Source organism: Oncorhynchus keta, unplaced genomic scaffold, assembly GCF_023373465.1.
Source record: "Oncorhynchus keta strain PuntledgeMale-10-30-2019 unplaced genomic scaffold, Oket_V2 Un_contig_6810_pilon_pilon, whole genome shotgun sequence".
Taxonomy (NCBI): Eukaryota; Metazoa; Chordata; class Actinopteri; order Salmoniformes; family Salmonidae; genus Oncorhynchus; species Oncorhynchus keta.
This window is the reverse complement of record NW_026289075.1, coordinates 24,682-37,500: the sequence shown is the minus strand read 5'-3', so window position 1 is coordinate 37,500 and position 12,819 is coordinate 24,682. Positions and strand designations below refer to the sequence as shown.

At 47.3% G+C, this 12,819-nt stretch overlaps 1 protein-coding gene across 1 annotated transcript in view; it reads right to left on the bottom strand.

Annotated features, from left to right (window-relative positions):
• Positions 1-12,819, bottom strand: part of LOC127926108 (coiled-coil domain-containing protein 146-like) — a 79,025-nt gene that overhangs the window by 43,549 nt on the left and 22,657 nt on the right. Inside the window, 8 exon segments of the mRNA XM_052511481.1 lie at positions 860-1,087; positions 1,388-1,461; positions 3,086-3,262; positions 4,414-4,472; positions 7,781-7,847; positions 7,849-7,923; positions 7,925-7,997; positions 9,323-9,405. Of these exon segments, the coding sequence (XP_052367441.1) occupies positions 860-1,087; positions 1,388-1,461; positions 3,086-3,262; positions 4,414-4,472; positions 7,781-7,847; positions 7,849-7,923; positions 7,925-7,997; positions 9,323-9,405 (836 nt within the window).

Here is a 12,819-nt window from a genome sequence, read left to right as displayed (position 1 = left end):
TCTGTTCTGTTACTGGACACATCAAGCTCTGTCTGTTATTGTTACTGGACACATCAAGCTCTGTCTGTTCTGTTACTGGACACATCAAGCTCTGTCTGTTCTGTTACTGGACACATCAAGCTCTGTCTGTTCTGTGCATGTGGCTCCAACATTTTGTGTTTTTATGCATTGTTGTTTATTCTGCACTTCACAAAATAGATGGCATCATGATGGAGGAAAATGATGTGGATATATTGAAGCAACATCTCAAGACATTAGTCAGGAAGTTAAAGCTTGGTCCCAAATGGACAATGACCCCAAGCATACTTCCAAAGTTGTGGCAAAATGGCTTAAGGACAAAGTCAAGGTATTGGAGTGGCCATCACAAAGCCCTGACCTCAATCCCATAGAACATGTGTGGGCAGAACTGAAAAAGCGTGTTAGAGCAAGGAGGCCTACAAACCTGACTCATTACACCAGCTCTGTCAGGAGGAATGGGCCAAAATTCACCCAAATTATTGTGGGAAGCTTGTGGAAGGCTACCCGAAACGTTTGACCCAAGTTATACAATTTAAAGGCAATGCAAGCAAATACTAATTGAGTGTATGTAAACTTCTGACCCACTGGGAATGTGATGAATAAATAATAATTATTATTATTATATTATTCTGATATTTCACATTCTTAAAATAAAGTGGTGATCCTAACTGACCTAAAACAGGGATGTTTTACTTGGATTAAATGTCAGGAATTGTGAAAAACTGAGTGTAAATGTATCTGGCTACGGTGCATGTAAACTTCTGACTTCAACTGTATGTACTATCGCTGCATACAGATGCTGCTCTAGATACATGGACATTGTCTGCCGCCTGTCCTGTACCTCTGTCCCATCATAATGACCTCCTTCTCCTTGGTCATCTCCTGCTCTTTCTGCAGCATGCTGTGTTCCCTCTCGGCAGCCTCCAGGTGTGCCCTGCGCCCCTCCACCTGCCTCCTCACCTCCCTCTTCTCCTCCTCCAGGGAGCGACAGCGGGCCTCTGTCCTCTTCTGCAGAGCCGCCACCTCAGACAGCTGCTCGTCTAGGGCCGCCTTACTTTTCTCAACCTCCCTGGCCACCACAGAGGAAGACATACATGACACCAGGCTGGTAGACTGTAGGCTTAACCCAGCGAGTAAAACAGCCTGCAAAGACGTCATTCCAGACAGTTTTGGCAGAGAGGGTTAGCCGTTTACTCTTGGTAGGTGCCCCAAACAACTGTGGACTGGTTCAAGGTTTACGTTGGGAGTCTCCCTTCCATGACTCGTGAACATGGCCTTACTTCCTGCTTTAGTAGCTCCAGAGTTAGTTATGAAGGTTATGTAGCACATCACCAATACATGAATTCATAGCCAGCCACATCTTACGTACATCTTTTTCCTGTTGATCCTCTCAATCTCCTTCCCCAACTGGCCAGGAACAGACAGAAGCTGGGCCAACTCAGCCTGGTGACACAGGACAACACGCCATAGAGAAGGACATTATAGGAAGACTAATGAGCTCTTCTACTTCAATGGTTTTAAATCATGCCCTTCTCTATGTTGTTTTAAACACAAGACTGACCCTCTACCACTCCCTAACACCCCACTACCACTCTCTAACACCCCTCTACCACTCCCTAACACCCCTCTACCACTCTCTAACACCCCTCTACCACTCCCTAACACCCCTCTACCACTCTCTAACACCCCTCTACCACTCCCTAACACCCCTCTACCACTCTCTAACACCCTCTACCACCCTCTACCACTCTCTACCACCCCTCTACCACCCTCTACCACTCCCTAACACCCCTCTACCACTCTCTAACACCCCCTCTACCACTCCCTAACACCCCTCTACCACTCTCTAACACCCCTCTACCACCCTCTACCACTCTCTACCACCCCTCTACCACTCTCTAACACCCCTCTACCACTCTCTGCCCCTCCCTCTACCACCCTCTGCCACTCTCTAACACCCCTCTACCACCCTCTACCACTCTCTAACACCCCTCTACCACCCTCTACCACTCCCTAACACCCCTCTACCACTTTCTAACACCCCTCTACCACTCTCTGCCCCTCCCTCTGCCACTCTCTAACACCACTCTACCACCCTCTACCACTCTCTAACACCCCTCTACTACCCTCTACCACTCTCTAACACCCCTCTTACCACCCTCTGCCCTCCCTCTGCCCCCCCTCTGCCCTCCCTCTGCCCTCCCTCTGCCTCCCCCCCTCTGTCCTCCCTCTGCCCTCCCTCTGTCCTCCCTCTGCCCTCCCTCTGCCACTCCCTCTGCCTCCATCTGCCCTCCCTCTGCCCTCCCTCTACCACCCTGTGCCCTCCCTCTGCCCTCCCTGTGCCCTCCCTCTGCCTCCCTCTGCCCTCCCTCTACCCACCCTCTACCACCCTGTGCCCTCCCTCTGCCCTCCCTCTACCACCCTGTGCCCTCCCTCTACCCACCCTCTACCACCCTCTACCACCCTCTACCACTCTCTAACACCCCTCTTACCACCCTCTGCCCTCCCTCTGCCCCCCTCTGCCCTCCCTCTGTCCTCCCTCTGCCCTCCCTCTGTCCTCCCTCTGCCCTCCCTCTGCCACTCCCTCTGCCTCCATCTGCCCTCCCTCTGCCCTCCCTCTACCCACCCTCTACCACCCTCAACCACCCTCTACCCTCCCTCTACCACTCTCTAACACCCCTCTTACCACCCTCTGCCCTCCCTCTGCCCCCCTCTGCCCTCCCTCTGTCCTCCCTCTGCCCTCCCTCTGTCCTCCCTCTGCCCTCCCTCTGCCACTCCCTCTGCCTCCATCTGCCCTCCCTCTGCCCTCCCTCTGCCCTCCCTCTACCACCCTGTGCCCTCCCTCTGCCCTCCCTGTGCCCTCCCTCTGCCCTGCCTCTACCCACCCTCTACCACCCTGTGCCCTCCCTCTACCACCCTCTGCCCTCCCTCTACCCACCCTCTACCCTCCCTCTACCACCCTCTACCACCCTCTGCCCTCCCTCTACCACCCTCTGCCCTCCCTCTACCCACCCTCTACCCTCCCTCTACCACCCTCTACCACCCTCTGCCCGCTCCAACCTGTCACCTGGTTGTTTACTATGCTGTCCTTCTTGTGGTCCAGTTCTCTCTGCTCCCTGGTCATCAGTTTGTGTCTGGCCTCCATGTCCTCCAGCAGGCTGTGTATCTCCTGTCTCCTCTGAGACACCTCCTTCCTCAGCTCCTCACTGCTGTCCTTCAGGGCCTTCGCACGCTTCTCCAGCTCCTGAGGACACACCAGGAGCAATGGCTTATGGGACATACAAAACACATCAACATTGACACAAATACACATTCATGCAAGTGCAAATCATGAACACACACACAGTACTGTGCCAGCTATTTGAAGGGGATATCAAAGGTAATAGCTGGGTGGTGACTTTCCTGGGAGTCTGACTATATACATCCATGTGATTATAGTGTAGCTGTACTGGGTGTTAAAAAGTAACTACTATTTAACTGTAACCAAACCAACTGTAATAACAAGTTCATTAAAGGAGTAATGTAAAATATCATTAGATCAATGATCGGGCCTCTCTTAGTGGTAGACACAGAACCATGTATGGTACCACAACCCAGTGACAATGAGGAGACAGAACCATGTATGGTACCACAACCCAGTGACAACGAGGAGACAGAACCATGTATGGTACCACAACCCAGTGACAACGAGGAGACAGAACCATGTATGGTACCACAACCCAGTGACAACGAGGAGACAGAACCATGTATGGTACCACAACCCAGTGACAACGAGGAGACAGAACCATGTATGGTACCACAACCCAGTGACAACGAGGAGACAGAACCATGTATGGTACCACAACCCAGTGACAATGAGGAGACAGAACCATGTATGGTACCACAACCCAGTGACAACGAGGAGACAGAACCATGTATGGTACCACAACCCAGTGACAACGAGGAGACAGAACCATGTATGGTACCACAACCCAGTGACAACGAGGAGACAGAACCATGTATGGTACCACAACCCAGTGACAACGAGGGGACAGAACCATGTATGGTACCACAACCCAGTGACAACGAGGAGACAGAACCATGTATGGTACCACAACCCAGTGACAACGAGGAGACAGAACCATGTATGGTACCACAACCCAGTGACAACGAGGGGACTGAACCGTCAAGAAGCCAGCCTCATTAATCAAGCATTTGGACAAGGACGCCTCGCAGCAAAGACACCGTCTGTTTCTCTGTCCTCTCACTGTGTGTGTCATTTCTCTGCTTCTAAATGAGGGATTTACTGCTGTAGGTGACACGAAGGAATGTCATGCTGTGGTGTATGATGGGACAGATCATGTGAATGACTATCAACGGGAGATAAATCTGTGACTGTTGCACTGAGATACTTACAACTGGTTTGGGTTGAGACTCATACTCTTTCTCCAGGCAAAGCTTCTCTTCTGTGAGACTGTAAACAGACATGGCATCATTTACAGCACGTGTCAGACTCCTTCCACGGAGGGCCGAGTGTCTGCAGGCTTTCACTCTTCACTTGTGCTTGACGGATGAATTAAGGTCACTAATTACTAAGGAACTCCCCTTACCTGGTTGTCTAGGTCTTAATTGAAAAGAAAAACCTAAAACCCACAGACACTAGGACCTCCGTGGAATGATGTCGACAGCCCTGATTTAGAGGAAGGAACAAGAGGAAGGAACGTGAACATAAATTCTCAGAAATACAGAGAAGATGAAAAAGTGACCAACGTTGACAACAAGCTTAGGAAACAAGTGGCTGTGCAATATGATCAAGTAACCTTGCCTCAGCCTGAGCTCAACCCCCTAACACAGTGGAGGACAGATGACTAGGGTTCTACTGTAACTCAGTTGATAAAAACAGGCAGGGAAATATAGCCATGTAGCCATACTGAAAATATGTATTGCTTTCAGAAAAGTGTTGGTCAAATTCTGAGCGTTTCTTGGCAACATCTGAGTGAAACAGTGGTTTGTCAGTGGTTGCTACTATGTGAAAGGTTCAACAGAGTTCAACTGTTGACAGGGTTCAGGTATTTAAGTCCAGCGGTAGATATTACATTCCTGACACTTGTAAAATCTCCTCAGTGAGAAATTGCTGGGTGGACAGACAGCCCTCCAGGCTACTTTCACAGCACTTGTGTTGCTTCCCGGGCATCTGTAAATACTGCAATTGAAGCTAAAATTCCTGTTAATCTGTCTGGCTTGTGATCAAGGGCTTAACATTGCACATCTAAAGACATATCTTCCCAGTGAGCATCTGTCTGTCGTATGGAGGGTAGTTCACCAGGGGAAGAGAGGAGGCTGCCAAACGGACTGTCAGAGCTATACGCATCCACAAGATAATATACAACAAGAGACAGCCGAGTTCATTACAACATCTAGTCAGAATGCAATGTTAGCAATGGTTTTCATTTAGCCTCATATTTCAATTACTGCTGTAGGCCTTCTCATCTTAACAATAGGAACAACATTTACCCACAGATATGTAGGCCTTCCCATCTTAACAATAGGAACAACATTTACCCACAGATATGTAGGCCTTCTCATCTTAACAATAGGAACAACATTTACCCACAGATATGTAGGCCTTCTCATCTTAACAATAGGAACAACATTTACCCACAGATATGTAGGCCTTCTCATCTTAACAATAGGAACAACATTTACCCACAGATATGTAGGCCTTCTCATCTTAACAATAGGAACAACATTTACCCACAGATATGTAGGCCTTCTTAACATCCTTCTCATTTAACAAGATAGGAAGGCCTCAATCTTAACATTTACATTTACCCACAGATATGTAGGCATTCTTCATCTTAACAATAGGAACATTTACCCACAGATATGTAGGCATTCTCATCTTAACAATAGTGAACAACATTTACCCACAGATATGAAGGTCATATCTTCAGGAACAATGTGAATATAATTTACCCACAGATATCATATCTTCAGGAACAATGTGAATATCATTTACCCACAGATACGAAGGTCATATCTTCAGGAACAATGTGAATATCATTTACCCACAGATACGAAGGTCATATCTTCAGGAACAATGTGAATATCATTTACAGATACAAGGTCATATCTTCAGGAACAATGTGAATATCTTTACCCAGATAGAAGGTCAATCTTCAGTGAACAATGTGAATATCATTTACCCACAGATAGGAAGGTCATATCTTCAGGAACAATGTGAATATCATTTACCCACAGATAGGAAGGGCATATCTTCAGGAACAATGTGAATATCATTTACATATGAAGGGCATATCTTCAGGAACAATGTGAATATCATTTACCCAGATATGAAGGTCATATCTTCAGGAACAATGTGAATATAATTTACCCACAGATAGGAAGGTCATATCTTCAGGAACAATGTGAATATCATTTACCCACAGGCCCCAATGTGTCCCCTGGTAATCATAGGTCATATCTTCAAACAATGGAATACCCTAATTTACCCACAGAGTGGTCATATTTTGAGAACAATGGTCCCTGGTCTAATGTAGTGCATTATATAGAGAATAGGGTGCCATTTGGGACAGCCAGAGCCGTATTGTAGTCCTTGCTGATTAAATGACTGATGAAGAGACCTTTCCTTTCATGTCCTCTTTCTTAGTTTTTCACACAAGCTTGTTTCATCAGTTGCTAAGCAATGTTCCAATGGCCTCTCAGTGGCCTTTCTAACTGTGTGTGTTGTGCAGAGAGAGGACAGCGCCGTTCTTTTCCGTGCTGTGTTTCGGAGGCGTGCTTGACCTTTCGGACACAAGGACAGGAGTGTTGTTGAGAACAAGTGGAGGAGACTAGTGACACAGCTGGCTAGAGGCAGAGACACACCTAATAATGAATCATTTGGTGGGTTATATTTGTCCTGTGTGAAATGGACATGTGTTTATTGCATATCCCCCTGAGACACCCTCAGAGAGTGGGGTCACAGCCAGGGTCAGCCATTATCAACAGCAACCTTGGAGCAATTAGGGTTAAGGGCCTTGTCAAGGGCACAATGGCAGATTTTTCACTTTGTCGCTAAGGGATTCGAACTAGTGACCTTTCAGTTACTGGCCCAACGCTCTTACCCCTAGGCTACATGCCGCACATACCACTTCCAGGACTGACTGGACTAAAGTGGCTCAAGAGCTGGGCATACCCTTAACCTCAGACAGAGACAGACACAGACAGACAGAAACACAGACAGATAGACACACAGAGAGATAGACACACAGACAGATAGACACACAGAGAGATAGACACACAGAGAGATAGACACACAGACAGATAGACACACAGAGAGATAGACACACAGACAGATAGACACACAGACAGATAGACACACCGAGAGATAGACACACAGACAGATAGACACACAGACAGATAGACACACAGACAGATAGACACACAGAGAGATAGACACACAGATAGACACACAGACAGATAGACACACAGAGAGATAGACACACAGACAGATAGACACACAGAGAGATAGACACACAGACAGATAGACACACAGACAGATAGACACACAGAGACACAGACACACAGACACACAGACACACACGACAGATAGACACACAGACAGATAGACACACAGAGGGAACTGATAGACACACAGACAGATAGACACACAGACAGATAGACAGACAGACACTGACAGACACACATACACACAGACAGATCTCTCTCTCTCTCTGGGAGTCACGACTAGGCTCTAGTCAGTGTGTGTGTCCTCAGATCCACTCTAGCTGGTAGTTCATCTGGTAGTCCCTCTCCTCTGCCTGTCGCAGGTCGTTGACTGGAACTTGGGGAGGGGAGCTGCTGTCTCATGCGGCTGACCTCTGTGTCCGGCCCCTCAGGGAACTGCTCAGCCGTCTCCAGATCTCTGCTGCTGGCGCTCCAGCTCTGCTCTGAACTGCTTGGCCTCCTGCAGCAGCCGGATCTCTGACTGCTGAGAGCTGGGGTGGGGAGATGGGAGTCACAGACAGACACAGGTACTTATGGGTCATATGACAGGGCAGAGATGTGGTCAGCTGGCTCAGCTCATCACCCTCAGGTAGGAGGGGAATCACACAGGTCCTAGTGGCACAGACACAGATGCTGGTAGGGACCAGCCTCTGTCACAGACTTTCACCTCAACTGGGCGTCCAAGGGTAGTTATACACTGAGTCTACAAAACATTAGGAACACCTTCCTAATATTGAGTTGCACCCGCTTCCGCCCCCAGATCAGCCTCAATCCTCTGGGCATGGACTCTACAAGGTGTCGAAGGCGTTCCACAGGGAGGCTGGCCCATGTTGACTCCAATGCTTCCTACAGTTGTGTCAAGTTGGCTGGATGTCCTTTGGGTGTTGGACCATTCTTGATACACACAGGAAACGGTTGAAAAACCCAGCAGCGTTGCAGTTCTTAACACAAACCGGTCCTCCTGGTACCTACTACCAGACCCTGTTCAAAGGCACTTATTTTGTCTTACCCACACAGACACAATCCATGTCTCAGCTGTCTCAAGGCTTAAACATCCTTCTTTAAACTGTCTCCTCCCCTCCATCTACACGGACTGAAGTGGATTTAACAACTGACGTCAATGAGGGATCATATCTTTCACCTGAATTCACCTGTTCAGTCTGTCATGGAAACAATATCATGTTCATAATGCTTTTTATACTCAGGGTATACAGGTACTGATGGGTCATGTTAAACAGGTACTGATGGGTCATTTTAAACAGGTACTGATGGGTCATGTTAAACAGGTACTGATGGGTCATGTTAAACAGGTACTGATGGGTCATTTTAAACAGGTACTGATGGGTCATTTTAAACAGGTACTGATGGGTCATTTAAACAGGTACTGATGGGTCATTTTAAACAGGTACTGATGGGTCATGTTAAACAGGAACTGATGGGTCATTTTAAACAGGTACTGATGGGTCATTTTAAACAGGTACTGATGGGTCATGTTAAACAGGTACTGATGGGTCATTTTAAACAGGTACTGATGGGTCATGTTAAACAGGAACTGATGGGTCATTTTAAACAGGTACTGATGGGTCATTTTAAACAGGTACTGATGGGTCATTTTAAACAGGTACTGATGGGTCATGTTAAACAGGTACTGATGGGTCATTTTAAACAGGTACTGATGGGTCATTTTAAACAGGTACTGATGGGTCAATAATATGGCACAGGTCCAGTCCAGTCCAGTCCTCATACAGAGTGGCTTGTGTTATCCATGTAAACGTGTAAGGAGCGTCTATGGACAGGGAGAGATGAGATCACTTACCTCTTCAAGGTGTCATGGAGCAGGCTGAAACTGGCTTTGAGCGTCGCTGCTTTGGTCCCGCTGATCTTGCCAGTAGAGAACAGCTACGAGAGAACAACATCCTTCTTTCAATAATCATCTGCCTGAAGCCGTGGACCAGAATCAGCATCTGGGAAGCCATCCATGTCTCTCCATCTGACAACAGAGCGATTAGCTCTCCTTGCACATGTCAAATAAAAGCTCAACCACACAGATTAGATGGTTCCAGTGGCTGTAAACAAGTCTGTTGTTTACACCCCCCCCCCCCCACCTCTCTAGTGTTTATCACCGTGCCAACGCTACAGAACATCTGTGTTTGCTTCAACTACAAAGGAACAAAAACAGGACTCCACATCCCTAAACGCAATTCAGTTGCTATTCAGCGAGAAAACTCTTTATCCAGCTGATCTTCACAGAGCCAGGCTGATCTTCACAGAGCCAGGCAGATCTTCACAGAGCCAGGCAGATCTTCACAGAGCCAGGCAGATCTTCACAGAGCCAGGCTGATTTTCACAGAGCCAGGCTGATCTTCACAGAGCCAGGCTGATCTTCACAGAGCCAGGCAGATCTTCACAGAGCCAGGCTGATTTTCACAGAGCCAGGCTGATCTTCACAGAGCCAGGCTGATCTTCACAGAGCCAGGCAGATCTTCACAGAGCCAGGCTGATCTTCACAGAGCCAGGCTGATCTTCACAGAGCCAGGCTGATCTTCACAGAGCCAGGCTGATCTTCACAGAGCCAGGCTGATCTTCACAGAGCCAGGCTGATCTTCACAGAGCCAGGCTGATTTTCACAGAGCCAGGCTGATCTTCACAGAGCCAGGCTGATTTTCACAGAGCCAGGCTGATCTTCACAGAGCCAGGCTGATCTTCACAGAGCCAGGCTGATCTTCACAGAGCCAGGCTGATCTTCACAGAGCCAGGCTGATTTTCACAGAGCCAGGCTGATCTTCACAGAGCCAGGCTGATTTTCACAGAGCCAGGCTGATCTTCACAGAGCCAGGCTGATTTTCACAGAGCCAGGCTGATTTTCACAGAGCCAGACTGATTTTCACAGAGCCAGGCAGATCTTCACAGAGCCAGGCTGATCTTCACAGAGCCAGGCTGATCTTCACAGAGCCAGGCTGACCTTCACAGAGCCAGGCTGATCTTCACAGAGCCAGGCTGATCTTCACAGAGCCAGGCTGTGATCTTCACAGAGCCAGGCTGATTTTCACAGAGCCAGGCTGATCTTCACAGAGCCAGGCTGATTTCTTAGAGCCAGGCTGACCTTCACAGAGCCAGGCTGATCTTCACAGAGCCAGGCTGATCTTCACAGAGCCAGGCTGATTTTCACAGAGCCAGGCTGATTTTCACAGAGCCAGGCTGATTTTCACAGAGCCAGGCTGTTTTCACAGAGCCAGGCTGATTTTCACAGAGCCAGACTGATTTTCACAGAGCCAGGCTGATCTTCACAGAGCCAGGCTGATTTTCACAGAGCCAGACTGATTTTCACAGAGCCAGGCTGTGATGGTTGGAACGATGAAAGACACATCAAACAGCCAACATGTGTGCATCACTGATGTTTTAGGTGATTGTCTTAGATCAGAGTGAACTACCACACTGTGAAACGTTATAATGACTTCCTCTCACCGGGGAGCTACAGCTGGCAGAAAACAACTGATACCTTTGGATTCATCTCATTAGAGTTCATCAGAGTGCTGCAGGTTTACTGGAAAACCCCATGTCTTAAAAGGAACATGGAGAATAATGAAGGTATAGAATTATGTATTGTTGATCTGGGGCTGGTTGCACACAGTCATACAGGTGTAGAGACTCACATAGGACTACAGGTATAGAGACACACATAGGACTACAGGTATAGAGACACACATAGGACTACAGGTATAGAGAGACACATCGGACTACAGGTATAGAGACACACATAGAACTACAGGTGTAGAGACACACATAGGACTACAGGTATAGAGACACACATAGGACTACAGGTATAGAGACACATAGAACTACAGGTATAGAGACACACATAGAACTACAGGTGTAGAGACACACATAGGACTACAGGTATAGAGACACATAGGACTACAGGTATAGAGACACACATAGGACTACAGGTATAGAGACACATAGGACTACAGGTATAGAGACACACATAGGACTACAGGTATAGAGACACACATAGAACTACAGGTATAGAGACACATAGGACTACAGGTATAGAGACACACATAGAACTACAGGTATAGAGACACATAGAACTACAGGTATAGAGACACATAGGACTACAGGTATAGAGACACACATAGGACTACAGGTATAGAGACTCACATAGGACTACAGGTATAGAGACACACATCGGACTACAGGTATAGAGACACACATAGGACTACAGGTATAGAGAGACACATAGGGACTACAGGTATAGAGACACACATAGAACTACAGGTGTAGAGACACACATAGGACTACAGGTATAGAGACACACATAGGGCTACAGGTATAGAGACACATAGGACTACAGGTATAGAGACACACATAGAACTACAGGTGTAGAGACACACATAGGACTACAGGTATAGAGACACATAGGACTACAGGTATAGAGACACACATAGGACTACAGGTATAGAGACACACATAGGACTACAGGTATAGAGACACACATAGGACTACAGGTATAGAGACACACATAGGACTACAGGTATAGAGACACACATAGGACTACAGGTATAGAGACACACATAGGACTACAGGTATAGAGACACACATAGAACTACAGGTGTAGAGACACACATAGGGCTACAGGTATAGAGACACACATAGGACTACAGGTATAGAGACACACATAGGACTACAGGTATAGAGACACACATAGGACTACAGGTGTAGAGACACACATAGGACTACAGGTATAGAGACACACATAGGACTACAGGTATAGAGACACACATAGGACTACAGGTGTAGAGACACATAGGACTACAGGTATAGAGACACACATAGGACTACAGGTATAGAGACACACATAGGACTACAGGTATAGAGACACACATAGAACTACAGGTATAGAGACACATAGGACTACAGGTATAGAGACACACATAGAACTACAGGTATAGAGACACACATAGGACTACAGGTATAGAGACACACATAGGACTACAGGTATAGAGACACATAGGACTACAGGTATAGAGACACACATAGGACTACAGGTATAGAGACACATAGGACTACAGGTATAGAGACACACATAGGACTACAGGTATAGAGACACATAGAACTACAGGTGTAGAGACACACATAGGACTACAGGTATAGAGACACATAGGACTACAGGTATAGAGAATGTAGAGACACACATAGGACTACAGGTATAGAGACACACATAGGACTACAGGTATAGAGACACACATAGGACTACAGGTATAGAGACACACATAGGACTACAGGTATAGAGACACATAGGACTACAGGTGT